At 32.2% G+C, this 15,268-nt stretch overlaps 2 protein-coding genes across 2 annotated transcripts; one reads left to right on the top strand and one right to left on the bottom strand.

Annotated features, from left to right (window-relative positions):
* The first annotated feature begins 410 nt into the window (after positions 1 to 410).
* On the top strand, positions 411 to 1,936 carry LOC108467310 (aquaporin TIP1-1). The gene is made up of 2 exons (XM_017767936.2): positions 411 to 889; positions 1,370 to 1,936. The coding sequence occupies exons 1-2, from the start codon at positions 506 to 508 to the stop codon at positions 1,733 to 1,735; spliced, it is 750 nt and encodes a 249-aa protein (XP_017623425.1). The 5' UTR covers positions 411 to 505; the 3' UTR covers positions 1,736 to 1,936.
* A 4,803-nt stretch (positions 1,937 to 6,739) lies between these two features.
* Positions 6,740 to 9,332, bottom strand: LOC108466799 (alpha carbonic anhydrase 7-like). Its single transcript, XM_017767162.2, has 7 exons — positions 9,091 to 9,332; positions 8,773 to 8,990; positions 8,045 to 8,154; positions 7,685 to 7,799; positions 7,429 to 7,593; positions 7,024 to 7,077; positions 6,740 to 6,917 (listed from the first exon to the last, which is right to left on the bottom strand). The coding sequence occupies exons 1-7, from the start codon at positions 9,221 to 9,223 to the stop codon at positions 6,843 to 6,845; spliced, it is 870 nt and encodes a 289-aa protein (XP_017622651.1). The 5' UTR covers positions 9,224 to 9,332; the 3' UTR covers positions 6,740 to 6,842.
* Positions 9,333 to 15,268: the final 5,936 nt, after the last annotated feature.

The following is a 15,268-nucleotide window of genomic DNA, read 5'->3' on the forward strand; positions in this document are numbered from 1 at the left end:
ATTGAATTAGTGTTATGAGCGAGTTAGATATTAATAATATTACAAAAATTGTTTCACCTGCATTGTTTGTATATATATTGATAATATCGTTGATTAAGTTAGTGTCACAAGTTAACTCGATATTAACTCAAGAAAATAACAATACCATTTAGGAGGTCGAAATTAAATTGAACTTTTTTGTGAGGTTAAAATGTAATTTTTTTAATATGATGTATTCATTTATTTAAAATTTTCACTCATAATTAGAAATAATTTTATTATTTAAAATATTATATTCTAAATACACACGTGGATTTTATAAAATATTTTTTAAAAATTGATTTACCGAACATCTAGCACCTTCAATAGCCACAGTTATTTTAACCGGTAACGGGCTATTCCCGGTGACCAAGGACCACTCCTTCCAAATATAAGTAAGGCCTTAAGCTGAGAAGTGGAAAACCAGAAATACTCTTGTATCATCACTCTCCCACCCCGACCGCTTGATTTTGATCAGACGGTAATCATGCCGATCAGAAACATAGCCGTTGGCCGGCCTGAAGAAGCTACTCATCCAGATGCTCTTAAAGCAGCTTTAGCTGAGTTCATATCAACGTTAATCTTCGTTTTTGCTGGATCTGGTTCAGGCATGGCTTTTAATAAGCTGACCGACGGCGGTGCAACAACTCCGGCTGGTCTCGTTGCCGCCTCTCTAGCTCACGGATTTGCGCTTTTCGTCGCTGTCTCAGTCGGTGCTAACATCTCCGGTGGCCATGTGAATCCCGCCGTTACATTCGGTGCTTTCGTTGGCGGGAACATTACTCTTTTACGTGGTATCCTTTATTGGATTGCTCAACTCCTTGGCTCAACCGTCGCTTGCCTGTTACTTAAGTTCGCCACTAGTGGCCTGGTAAAATTTATCATAGCTACCTTTCCCTCCAAATCCTACGCCATTTCGTTACTATTTAATAGTTTAGGGTTAATTACATCATATGCTCTCAAACTATGGGTTAAATTCTAATTTAGTCCTTAAATTTCAGAATACACAAACTAAAGTATTGTTTCGATCAGGACTTCTCGTTAGATCTGACATTTTCAGAAATATTTATTAGTTCAATCTTCGCTCGTGAAAATAAAATATATGTTAGTTTTTCTCTTCGACGAGCATCTCTAGAATGATCATTGTTATCGATAGTAAATACACTAATTTCAAAAAAATAAAATAAATTTGAGATGATATTTTGACAACTAAATCAACAAAAAGACTTAATCAGATTTCAAATTAAAATATGATTTCAATCAGTTTCTTTTACTGATTCAGTCATTATCTTTCGCAAAATACCAGTTCGTATTTATTAATTCATTTGCGTTTTGTTATGGTGCTTCGCAGGGAGTACCAGCTTTCGGACTATCATCCGGCGTGGGAGCATTAAACGCGTTCGTTTTCGAGATCGTGATGACTTTCGGACTGGTGTACACCGTTTACGCCACAGCCGTCGATCCTAAACGAGGCAACTTGGGAGTGATCGCACCGTTGGCGATCGGTTTAATCGTGGGAGCCAATATTTTAGCTGGTGGGGCATTCGACGGAGCCTCAATGAACCCAGCCGTTTCATTTGGACCAGCCTTGGTTAGCTGGTCCTGGGAAAACCACTGGGTGTATTGGGCTGGACCACTTATTGGTGGTGGGCTCGCTGGTCTCGTCTATGAGTTCATCTTCATTAACCAGACCCATGAACAACTCCCCAATTATTAGTCAATAAAATTTCCGGTGTATTTAATTTTTGTTCAGCTTTCTTTTGTGTTTAATTTGTGGCCGTTGATCTTGTTTACTTTTATTATTATAATCTTCTATCAATGATCATCGTGCATGGCTGATGGTATTTTCAATTTGGAAAAAAACTGGTATTTGAGTGATAATATTTATTTATGAAAAAAAAAAAACCTTGGCCGTAAATGTTTTAATTTGTGTTGGTCGTTTCTTTTTTTTTAAAGATATATATTTTTCATTTTAATTTAATTACATTTATAAAATCATAAAAATATTAAAAATATTAATTTTGTTAACTAATGAATGATATTTTTAAACAATAATTAACTCGATTTCAATTTAACTTTATCTAATCCTTTAAATTAATCCTTAATTAAATCCTTTTATGATGAATGCTCTTGAAGGCTGTAGAAGCTACATAATATCACACATACCTTATATGATGACCAAGTACACCATATTACCTTTTTTTTATTTTATTATAATTTAAGATAAGCTACAAAATAGTCAAGCATATTTTAAATTATATTTTGGTCATTAAATTTTAATTTATTATGTTTTAATCGTTAATGTTATTAATTTATAACATTTTAATTATTGTATCGTGATATGATATTTGTGGTGTAATAAAAGTTTGATGTGACACAAATTATGTCGTTAAATGCTGACATATCATCATGTAATCACCGTATAATAAAAACATGTTTTTTTAAATGAACTTTTTTCTGATTTTTTTCTTTAATTCTATTTTTATATTTTTTTTTCCTTATTCTCATCGGTGTTCTCTTATCTCTCGAACTCTCCCTCTCTCAAAGCTACATTCATGATCATTGGTCGCTCGCTTCGGTGCTGTCATCGACGTTGCCTCTAGTGAAGATACACTAAATGCTCCCTTGACCGCTTCTCCACAAATCCCGATCCAGTTTTCTTCAAAACATACTAAAATCGTTAGATATAAAACCGAACTTTTGGACTATCCAAGCCTAAATCTCCATCATCTGTTGTTAGATTGACTCGAATTTTTTATATGTGCTCTTCACCGATGCCTTCTTCACTATCGGGATCAGCAAGCAAGTTGTCAAAGTACCTCAAACCCCTTGACCTGAATCTGACCCCTTTTTTTGCTTCGTTGTTCTCTTCTATTTTTTTGACACCTTTTTCTTTGTTGCAAGTTTGATCTTTGACTCAATGTGGTGTTTTTGTGTTTATTAATTGTTGTTTGTTTCGGGGGGTTTTGGTTGATTTAAATATAGATGATGTTGTTGGGGTTTGCTGTGAGTGGTGCTAATAATCTCTTGAACTAGTGATAAGAATAATTTTTGTAAATATGAGAGTTTAGGTTTAATACTAAGTAAACCCATTTCACACATCCAATTAAAAGGAGATTAGGAGTAGTGGTGAAGGTGACATTGTTGGAGAGGTTGCTCGTATTGAATAGTGGGGAATTTTGTTGCAAATTCAAGTTGGACTTCGTGACTGTCCCTGTGACGAAGCTGTCATTGTTTTGTTTCCATCTTGTTTGGTTTGATAGATTACGAGGGACTTATTGAATTCATTTTTTTTATAGCTCCAAGATAAAAATTAAGATTTATTTTTAAATTTATATTTAATCACTTTGAATCATATCCATTAAAAATGTAGATGAAGCTTGAGTGAGGAAGTGTGTTTCGAGAGGGTGAGTTGGAAGAGACAAGAGAACCATAAAAAGAATGGAAAGAACAGGAAAAAAAAAAAGGCAAAATAAGAAAAAGGAAATGAAATAAAAAGGGGAAAAAGTTCATTTTTTTTCTTAAAATTGTATTTAAATTATGTGGTGATACGTGAATGACATGTTAATATTTAATGATATAATTTATGTCACTTTAAACTTCCGTTACTCCACTAACGTCAGATAACGATACTGTAATAAAATATTACAAATCAATAATATTAATGATTAAAACATAATAAATTAAAATTTAATAATTGAAATATAATTTAAATAATACATAGCGATTATTTTTATAATTTACCCTATAACTTTAATCATTGCTGAGCAAAATCAATACAATTGTGGATTGATGTTAAGTGTGTCCCACATAATGGTGAGCATTGAGGACATAGAGATTCTTTGGGTCTCAATAATGAGAGGACAAATGCAACAAGGCACGTGAAAGCTTCAGAAAAATCTGGACCGATGCCCCATTTTACTGAATTCACTTTGTTACCAGAGAAGAGGACCCAATTTTGTTTGTCACATTGCTGCCATTTCCATGCCACTTTTTGGGGTGACTTGTTTTCAAACCCGTAAAGCTGAGAGAACTATAATCACTAATTCAACTTTTACTATCACTCTGTTAAATTATTTGGATTTTTATTACTATAGGTTGAAAGATTAGTCTGTATTGCTGTTGGTGCAATAATTAAAAATGTGAATTCGAGCACGTTTTAGTTTAAGTTTGAGGAACGATAGATAATAGTAGAAATTGTATCAAAAAGGTTATAAAGTGTATTAAGGGTCTGTTTTTTTAAGAGAAATATTCGAAGTGTCATTTGTTGAATAGTAGGTTGAAACCCCAACAATGGTAGGTATTATTCTTGTGGTGGGGGATTTGTCTCCTACCTCTACAGAGAGCCTTGTAGGGTTTAAAGAGGGAGAGTACTTTGATTGGTAGAGATATAAAGATATGACCTACCAATTTAGTGCATAATATTAATTTTGTAGTCACATGTGTGTAGGGGGATTTGAATCAGTTGGTCTATATGCCATGCATATGTGATTACATAATTAATGTTGCGCACAATATTGACATATCTCCGGTGAGCCTTGTAGATTGTATCTCTCTATCTCTACCCCCAATATATAGGTGGTTTTTTTAATTAATGTTATGCACTATATTAACACCTCCCCTGTGAGCCTTGCAAGTTGTATCGCTATATCTTATAAACTAAGACGCTTTCTCTCTATGACCCTACTACAAGACTCAAGGCAAATGTAGGAGACAAAAGCTTGACATCAAGACAATACCTTTCATTATTGGGGGTTTAATAAACTATCCAACAGATAACACTTCAAAGATTTCTCTTAAAAGAAACAACCTCCTCAATAAGATTTTAAATTACCGTAAAATTAACCATTAAAAAGTATGAAAATTTAACTTCCTAATTTTTTCTATGTCATGACAAGTCATCATGTTTAATTTCCTTACCATTTATGATTTTATCTATTCACTTTAAAAGTAAATGCATAACCATTAAATTGTTCATTTTTGTAAATGTGAATTTAATTTATTCCTAATCTTATAATATCGAGACTCACAAAATAATTTAACCCCCTCATGCTTTGCATCTTTCCTAACACGAAACCCATATTTTAATTTTACATTTTATATTTAAGATTTGCTGTAGCCTCCTTTCAATAACCTATATTCTTTCTTTAAAAGTGCAAAATATTTTACCATTATACCAATTTTTAAAAACTATTATAACACAAAAATATACATAATTATACTCTTTGACACCTACCAATACAATTTAGAGGTGTGCATGGGCCGGACCAAACCTAGACAAAATTTTAGGCCCATTTTCTAGGCTCGGGCCTGGCCTGAAAATGGGCCTAAAATTTTCTAAACTCAACAAAATAAAATTATTAAGCCCAGAGCTGGCCCGACCGACCCATATTAATTTTTTTTAGCATATTTCATTAAATAAAAAATTTTAAAATATAATAAATCAAATATATTTAAAAACATAAAAAAATATTAAAACAAGAAACAAATAAAAAATGAGATTACAATAATTCTTAAAACAATACACAAATTGAAAATATAAAAAAAAAGTGTTATATTAAAATTGAAAATAAAATTTAAATATGATTAAAAATAAAAAAATATATTTAGTATATAATTTGGGCCGGACAGAGCCGAGCTCGAGCCAAAAAAGGTTTACCCAAGGCTCGGCCCATTTTCTAAACTGGACTCATTTTTTTGCCCAAACCCATATTTCGGGCCAATATTTTTACCCGAACCCTCCCATTTTTCGGGCGACCCTTTAGGTCAGGCCGGGTAACTCGACCCATGCACACCTCTAGTCCTATTTTTAGTGCCTAATAAAGTAAACAATCTTTATCTCCTAACCCTAAAAGCTTTAAAGTAGCCTTTAGGGACATTTGACACCTTGGTATAGGACCCCTTTTGATTCCTTTTTTTAATTACTTGAAGCAAATGGGTGGGATATGGTATAAAGGTGACATTAAATTGGGAAGGGCCATTGTCCTTGAAAAGGATGATCAGGGTGGATTATGGAGCCTAGTGTACATAAAAAATTTCATATAGTATGGTGTGGCTGTTACAAAATAAATGTCTTTTATCACACAATGTTGTTGGGACACTTTCAATGAAGGATAGGCCATTGTTCCTCAAGTTTTAAATATTTAACAATATGTACACAATAATGGTACCTAAAAAGGTATATGTATTTATATATATAATGCCGAAAGTTAATGGGAGAAAAAGACAACTTCATTTGAGGTGACCCTTACTCTATTTTCACATGGAGTGATGACCCAATGACTTGGATTTGTGAGGGAGTGATATTGAATTTAGCTTTGGGAAGCTGGGATGAAATTGTAGTGCAAAGGTAGAAGTTAGAGTTGTAATATTATTTGAAGAGGTAATTATGAACCTGAAATAAATGAGTTTTCATGGATCATAAAATAAATATGAAGATAAAAAAAAATCAGTTTATTTGTATATTTATGTAGATTGGGAATCAACTCATATAAACAACGAATAAGAAAAATTCTTCTAAAGAGGATAAAAATTACGGGCAAAGGAGGCTTCGCTATTACTAAAATTTGTATTGTAAGGTGAAAAGAAAAGAAATATAAATAAGCTAATTGAACCTTAACTCAATTGTTAATATTGTTATTGTAAAAATGAGGACGTGAATTCAAGCGCGTTTGAATTACATATTTTCTTTCGATGAGGAGATTATGAGTAGAAATAAATATTATAAAAAATTATTTAATTAGAATTTAATATTCAAATATACCAACATTTATATAGCATATAAGATACGTAAAATGATGTAGTATATACAAAGTTTCATATTTTCAGCTGTTGGGACTATGAAGTTCCATCTCTCGTTCATTGTGTGGCTGCACTGGTCTTGCATTTTGTTCTGCATACTGAAAAAAAAAAAAAGAAAAAAAAAGAAGAAGTTAGAATTGCTTTGTGAATTTCAAATTTCAAATAATGTTCATCATGGTTTAAGTTAAATTCATGCACACGTACATCATGAACAGCCTCTCGAATTGTATGTACTTGTTCCTTCGAAACAGTTGCTATCTGGTATTATAGGATCGCATTTTCAGACAATAAATTAAAAAGGAAAACCAAACATGACTAAAAAACGCTTTAAAACATGACAAGTCATTATTTCTTAAGATTGTACACCCTTAACTAATAGGCTAAACTCGTGGGTCCAATTTGCTTCTTATTCAATGGTCGAATCAATTAAATCATCAATTTTCAGTTTGATTGATTTGATTAGTTTGTCTAATTCAACCATCAATTTAATTGATTGTATTCACAAATCAATTAATATTTTATCTTATTTCAAATCAATATATCAATAGATTTTCAATCTAACTAATTTGATCAACTAATTCAACCTAACTCTCGAAACAATACTTTTACCTTCTTGTTAATAATCCAAATGACATTTTCAGTGCAAGGAGGGACAGTCAAAGAACCAATGTATCTATAATATTCCACGCCATCAATTTCTATAAGGTTTGGATCAGTCACCCCCATTGATCTTTGTTGGACCTCATCAGTCATATCTGTAATGTTGCTTATGAGCTGCAAAATTTTTCATAATCAAATTAATGATAAAATCATATTTCCATCATCTACTAATTCTCTATAATCATCATGGAAAATTTTTTTTCACCTTGCATAGGAAATCATTAGGTGAACCATCTTCGTAAAGTAGTGCAGAAACAGCTAATCCGCTCTTCACATTAGGGTCCGCGGCTTTATGCACCATATGTGCCTCCAAGGCATACCTGATTATACATATATATATATATCAACGATATGAACTTTGTGAATTATATAAAAATTAGGCCACATTATCACATAAAAAATATATTTTCTCTAAAACAATTTAAGTGATGATATAGCACAATATTAAAATGTTACATTATCACAAGGACCAAAATTGAATTTTTTTAAATCAAATTTAAAGATTAATATAGAAAAAAAAATTCATAAACAAAGTATGGGAAAGTTGCCAATTAAGGGATGTGACCTTTTGCCATTAATGGTATGTTCAGAAGGTGAGTGCCAATGAACTTGTAGGAGAACATATTCGATTCCATCGATTGTAATTGAACCTGCTTTATGATCCGGCCATTGAAGCTACATATTCAAAGAACAAAATTGAAAAAAAAATATTTCACAAAGTTTTATTAATTCTCTATTATAATTAATGCTATGCTTTAGTTCAAATCAAATAATTAATTAAATTTCTTTTAAAATGATAAATTGGTAGAAAATAATATTTTGATATGTATAATTTCACAGCTAAAAGTATCAATGGAGGCCCCCAAAATTTAACAAATTAATTCAAAAAGTAAACTAATCATTCATTTTTACTGCTAAAGACCAATCTCTATATGTTAGAATGAGTTATACATGGCACATTACGCGCAACTGTTTAGTTATTCTATCAACTAGACCAGTTTTTAACAATAGGAATGGATGAAATGTTTAACATAAAAAACCAGTTTGCTTTTTGATCTAACATATATATAGGCTAATATTCTTATTTTTGTTTTTTTGAGTGAAGGAGGTAAAATGCAATCTAATTCCTTTACCTAATTTTACATTATAAATGACATAGGAAATATAGTGAATAAATCCTTAAAACGAATATAATAGGGACTAAAACCAGAATTTGACCGTTTTTAGAAACATGGAAACAATGATATATATAGTTTATCGTGTGTGTGTGTGTTGGATTGTTGAATTTGTTACCGAAATATCATGGCCTCTGTTTTTGATAATTGATTCTGCAGGCTTGTAATTCTTCTCTATCTTTACAGATTTCGTTATTATTTTCACTCTATCATTTGTTAAATCGATTGGAGACTGTATGGCACCATTTTTGCAAGCAGCCCATTCTTTCTTAAGATCTCCCCAATGATGTGGCCCTTTCGCACCATTCTCATTGTAATCGAATTCCCTCTCATCCTCTGCAATTCATTTCATTCTCACACACATATATATATATACAATGTATGCAATCCAGAAAAAGAAAAGAAGAAGATAAATGTAGTATGTTTTTGACATTACCTACTTCTTCGTCGTTGTGGGCAACAGAAGCAGAGAAGCAGAGAAACAGAACTGAAAATCTGAGAAAAAGTGGAATGAAAATGGGTTGTTTTTGGCCCTTCATGCTTGATCTTTTTGAGCCTAAAAAACCCATTGATTCTCTAAAAATGTTGGGTGAGATGGTTTGTGGGGAATGATTATGGAGGATATTTATAGTTTTCTTCGGAAAATAACAGAAGGTGAGATTTCCTAGGAGTTTCAAGGTAACCAATTATTGTTATTGATTTAAGTGGACCTCAACGAAGATAACAAAAACATTTGCCAAAAAGATACACATGGTTGTTACCATGGCCAAAGATAAAAAATTTATAAGGGTAAAATTAAATTGTATAATTTTACGATAATAAAAATATAATTTTATCATATTAATATCTATAATTTTATAATTTTAAAGGATTAGATCAAATTTTTATCATTTTAGAAGGGTCAAAGTGTAATTTTATCTTTATCAATTTATTTTTTTAAATTTTAAAAGGACCTAAATAGAAAATTTTCCACTTACTATTAATAGAGAAACTTTAAATAAGGCAAGAGGTTGTTTGATTTTGTTTTTATTTTATTCAATTTTATTTAAATACAAAGGCAATTATAGAGGTAGAGATTGAATTTTAAATGTTTATGTCAATCAACTTGAAATTTAATTAAGTTATTATAGTGAACCAGTGGAATGATAGAGTTTTTATTTTAATTTACCACAATGGGGCATGAGTAAATACAATACAATAGACCCGTAAATTTTAATATAAATATAAAAATTAGAATTTAAAATTGTTCCAATCTAGCTAAATCTTTAAAAGTCAATTATCCAAATTCGCTCAATTCAAACTTGAAAATGATTAAAACCAGGAACAACTTGAACTTAAAATTGACTTGAATGGACTTCAAAATTTGTTCCATCTATTCATAGGAAAAAAATCTAGTTGCTCAATGATGTGCTATAATTTTACATATGCAATTAGGCCATTTTTATGCTTACTTTAACTTGTATTTAAATGGAATTGAGTCTTTTAGTTGTTGGTAATTAGAGACGTTGCATTTAGCATTAGTTGCGTTTTTATGTCGTTTTTAGTGTTTTTAGGACTATTCTAGTTTTATGTAAAAAATGGTACTTATGTCGTGCTTAAATTGGTTATGTAGGAGAGCTAGGAGGATCATGATAAGCAAGGCTTGAGATATTTTGGTGAAACAAGACAATGTCTCAACTTGATATAACACCTCTAATTTGAATCCGTCGCCGGAACAGGGTTACGAAGCATTACCAAAGGTTACAGAACAAATAATAGACATTTCACATCATACAGTGTTCATATCAGAAATCAATCATAAAGTCCCTTATAAGAGCCCTCGAGGCCCAAAATACGCGCTAGAATCGAGTCGAGACTAAACCGGGAACTTAGAGAACTTTTTTGTAAAACTTCAAAATTTTTCCTAGGTGCAGGGGACATACGCCCGTGTGCTAGTCCGTGTGAACATTTTAATTTACATTAATTAGGTGCAGGGGCCACACGGCCAAGTCACACGCCCTTATGCTAGGTCGTGTGCCACACACGGCTGAGACACATGCTCGTGTCTCTGCTCGTGTGAAAATACCTGAGCATTTTGTTTTGCAATTTTAAAGATGCAGGGGACACACGGCCGAACCACACGCCCGTGTGTCCCACACGCCCGTGTGTCCCACACGCCCGTGTGTCACACACGGCTGAGACACGCCCGTTTGGACAAAAATAGGCCATTTCCAAGGCCACATTTCTCACCCAATTTGTCTTGTACCTACATCAACACTTTAACACATTCACCAACCAATTCAAAACATTTAAACCAAGCCAAAGCCAAGTCTTATGCATGACATATCATATATATTCAAATATCCAACTTTGCTTTTTTCCGAACAAACCAACTTACCAAATTGATCAAATATTCATTTAAACATGTTTATACCTAATATACTAATCCAAACACACACATTCCAAACATAATGTAATCTCTTATATATACATTAAAACATGCCATCACTAGCCATTCTAATGGCTAATTACAACCAAAAATTTCATTTGTCAACATTGGTCTATTAACCTATACATGCCATTATACCTAAAGGAAATGTTGCTACTTATACCGAATGAGCCGATGGACGGTGTGATGTAACTCCGACCAAGTTCCAACCTTTATGAGCTTCTGAGTACTATAAAACAGAAGAAATAAAATAGAGTAAGCATTTAATGCTTAGTAAGTTTGTATAACGGGAAATTAACTTACTATTCATTTACGTTTAAGGTAAGCATACAAACACATTCCAAACAACTTGCCTAAAAGCCTAAGCACATAATTTCACCAAACATGTTAGTTATTTATTTCACATGAATATCAAGAACTTATATGAGCTCATAACATATCAATTTCCATGTATTTTATGTATATGCGGGTAATGATTCATTTTGAATTCATATGTTCTCATGTCAAGAATTTCACCTGTTGAATCATTTGAAATCTCGATGGATACATGGGTAGTACACATAAAGTGTACAATGCCGTAAATCTTTTAATTCATATTTAGGAATGCTCATACGAGTACATAAACAGACAGCTCACTCTCAAGCCATATAACAGGAAGCTCATGTGAGCCATGTAACAAGAAGCTTATCCGGGCCATATAACAGGAAGCTCTGAAGAGCCATATTCAGGAAGCTCATTCGAGCCTATAATAGGTAGCTCCGAAGAGCCATTAATCGGGGAGCTCCAGATAGCCATATATCGAGAAGTTCAAGTGAGCCATATAGGGAAGCTCACAAAGAGCCTTTAATTGGTAAGCTCGCGAAGAGCCATATATCGGGACGCTCATAAGAGCTGCGGTGTGTCCACAACACATGTAAGATCACAACCGATTAGGATGCTCCAAAGAGCTATTAATGGGAAGCTCGTAAGAACAATATAATGGGAAACTTGAGAGGGCTTATAACGGGACGCTCTTTCGAGCTATGGTGTGTTCGCAACATATGCTAGATGACAACCAATCGAGAACTTTGTATCCAATCGAATTTCATTCATTCAAACGAGACATAATATTTGTCGGATATTTCCAGATATGTAATCAAATTTCATATACATGGCCATTACACAATTTGCATGTTCAACATTCAATTCAAATATATAATTGTACACAATTTAGTTACACGAACTTACCTCGATAATTGTTCGTGTTCATAAGCTACTAATTCGATACTTTTTATTTTTCTTGATCCAATTCTAAACTAGGTCTATCCGAATCTATATGAGTAAATTTAACTCAATTTAATGCAATTCACATTCAATTCAATCCAATTCACGTCTTAGGAAAAATTACCATTTTGCCTCTATACTTTCAATTAATGACGATTTCGTCCCTAGGCTCAAAAAATGAAATTCATGAAATTTAATTCTTGTTACAAGCTTAGCCGATTTTTACATATAACATTTACAGCCCATGTATTTCAAAAATTCAGAATTTTTTCATGAATTTTACATCTTCTCAATTTAGTCCCTAAATTATAATTTCATCAAAATTCATTTTACAAAAGTTATTTATCTATAAAAAATCCTTTCATTTTCTACCATAAATTTCATAATTCATCTATATTTATCTATGTAAAAACCCTAGTATCTTGATAATTTTGCAAATTAATCCCCGAGATAGCTAAATTAAGCTACTACGATCTCGGAAATGTAAAAATCATTAAAAACAGTACAAGAATTCATACCTAATCAAGCCAAAACAACTTTCTTGAACTCAAGTCTCTATGGATTGGGTTTCCATGTCTTATTTTAGGAAATATGATATAAAATGATGATATTTTATTAATTTAATCATTTATCATCTTTTATTTTTCATCTTTCCAATTTAATCCTTTTGCTTTTCTTAATTTCCCATGATGACTAATAATCCTTATCCACTAACTCCACTAAATGGTCTATTTTCCATATAAGGACCTCTAATTTTGAATTCCATAGCTATTTGATCCTTTTAGCTACTAGAACTTAACTTTTGCATTTTATGCAATTTGGTCATTTTTATCGAATTAGACATAAAATCAGTAAAATTTCTTTACGAAATTTTCATGCAATATTTTAATCATAATGCAAATCATGAAATAATATTAAAATAAATTTTCTTTCGGACTCAGATTTGTGGTCCCGAAACCAATCTTCTAATTTCACTAAAAACAGGCTGTTACACTTGACATTGGTCAATATTGCAACTTAAGTTACTTTTTTGGAATGCTAGGAGATCCTCAGATTGAACGTCATGACATTGACGGAGATGAGGTCGCGACTTGAAAGATTGTCGAAAATGAGGAGTTGATTTTCAAGCCTGACATCACAACATGATTTGATCGAAGGTGTGATATTGAGTGGCCATAACTTGAAGGAGACATGGATAGAGAGTTAAGTCACGACGTGGAAAGCATTGAATTCTTGAATTTGGGCCGCAATGTTGTGACATTATGCTCCATGAAGTCGTGACATCGATACCAAAGATTAACCAATGAGGAGTCTTTCGAAAATGTCACAACGTTGTGAGGATGGGGGTCGCAATGTGTAATAGGGAAAAAATAGCCATTTAATATCTTTTAGCCTCCTACTATAGATATATGGTTTGTATCAGAATTAAAGGGTTTTTGGAGAAAAAGGGAGAAACTTTTAAAGACTTTTGAGAATTAAAAAGAATAGAACAATTTCTGAAGTTTGTTGAGGTTTTCATTTTCAACTCTTTCTTGTGGATGGCAATGTGATTATGGATATCAAAGCAAGCTCTAGCTCTGATTGTGGATTCTTCTTTATGAATGAGCAATTCCAAACTCTTTTCTTTGATTCATTTCCATTCTTTTAATGTTTTGAATGGTTGCATGTGCTTTGAATATCATGATGTGATGGAAATATTTGATGGTTGATTGGGATGGTAGTTGTTAATTGTAGTTGAGATGCATGTCTGATGGTTGTTTGATTGTATTAATATGCTTAGTAAGCTAGAATTGGTGGCTCTAGTTGAAAAAATGGGTAGATAAGATCAAACAGAGAGTCTATTGTGTAAAATCTTAATACAATCATACCAAATAGTGAGACTGAGAGGTGAACTATTAACTAGGTGAAAACACGAGGAGATCCTAGGTGATAATTATTAAGAGTGATTGAGATTGAGAGGAGATTTCCATTTAGGAATGGAAATCAAGACAATCTTACATGTATGTTAGCTCAATTAATAATTGCACTAATAATCCTTAAATCAAGTTAGTAATTGGCTAGCTAGTAAGTTCATAGCAATCCATTAATCCCTGTGGAGATGATCTTTGGAATGCTTACAAGAGTATTTCATTGAAAAAATACTACTATATTACTATTTGACACCATTATGCTTGTGAATATTCCATGTTGAAAAGTGAGAAATATGTGTTTTAGAAGTGAAAAGTACATAACCTTCGTTAATAATATTCTCTCATTTTCTTTTGTTTTTAATTTTAGTCCATTTATCATAGTTTTTGTCTACACTTTTTGTGTTTTTGTTTTGTCCACTTCATTTTTTTTGAAAATAGTGGTGGTTTTAATTTTAGTTTTAAATTTTTAGTCATGTTCTGGCATATATATGAGATTTGTCAAGGTAAGGGTGTCGCCATACCTATTGAGAACCATTCTTAGAGGGCTTTAGCTTGATAGAGCACAATGATGCAATAGGTCTCTTAAGACTCTTGGTAGTGGTTTCTTTGGTGATCAGAGTTTATAGTTAAGTTGGTCTAATGATGTTAATGCTAGGATGCAATTTTCAACCTTTTGATTAAGATGATGCATTTCTAAATTCTTGCAGTGTTGCAGTTATTACCAATTTTTCTTTCTCCTTTTTTGGGATAATTCAATAGACGTGGCATTTATGCATCAATTTTGTAATGTCATATTTACCATTTGTATTATGTGTCATGTCTTTGTATTTTTATTGTTTATGGTTCCTATTAATGGAAATATTTTCTTAAAAAACAAAAGACTTGAACCCAAAATCACTTGAATTCTAAATGACCCAACTCAGAAAACTCAATTGACAACTTGAATGAACCGAACCCAAAATAACATGAACTTGAAATGACCTGAGCTAATGATAACCCAAATTCTAAATTAT

The sequence above is a fragment of the Gossypium arboreum genome, chromosome 2 (genome assembly GCF_025698485.1).
Source record: "Gossypium arboreum isolate Shixiya-1 chromosome 2, ASM2569848v2, whole genome shotgun sequence".
In the NCBI taxonomy this organism is placed as follows: Eukaryota; Viridiplantae; Streptophyta; class Magnoliopsida; order Malvales; family Malvaceae; genus Gossypium; species Gossypium arboreum.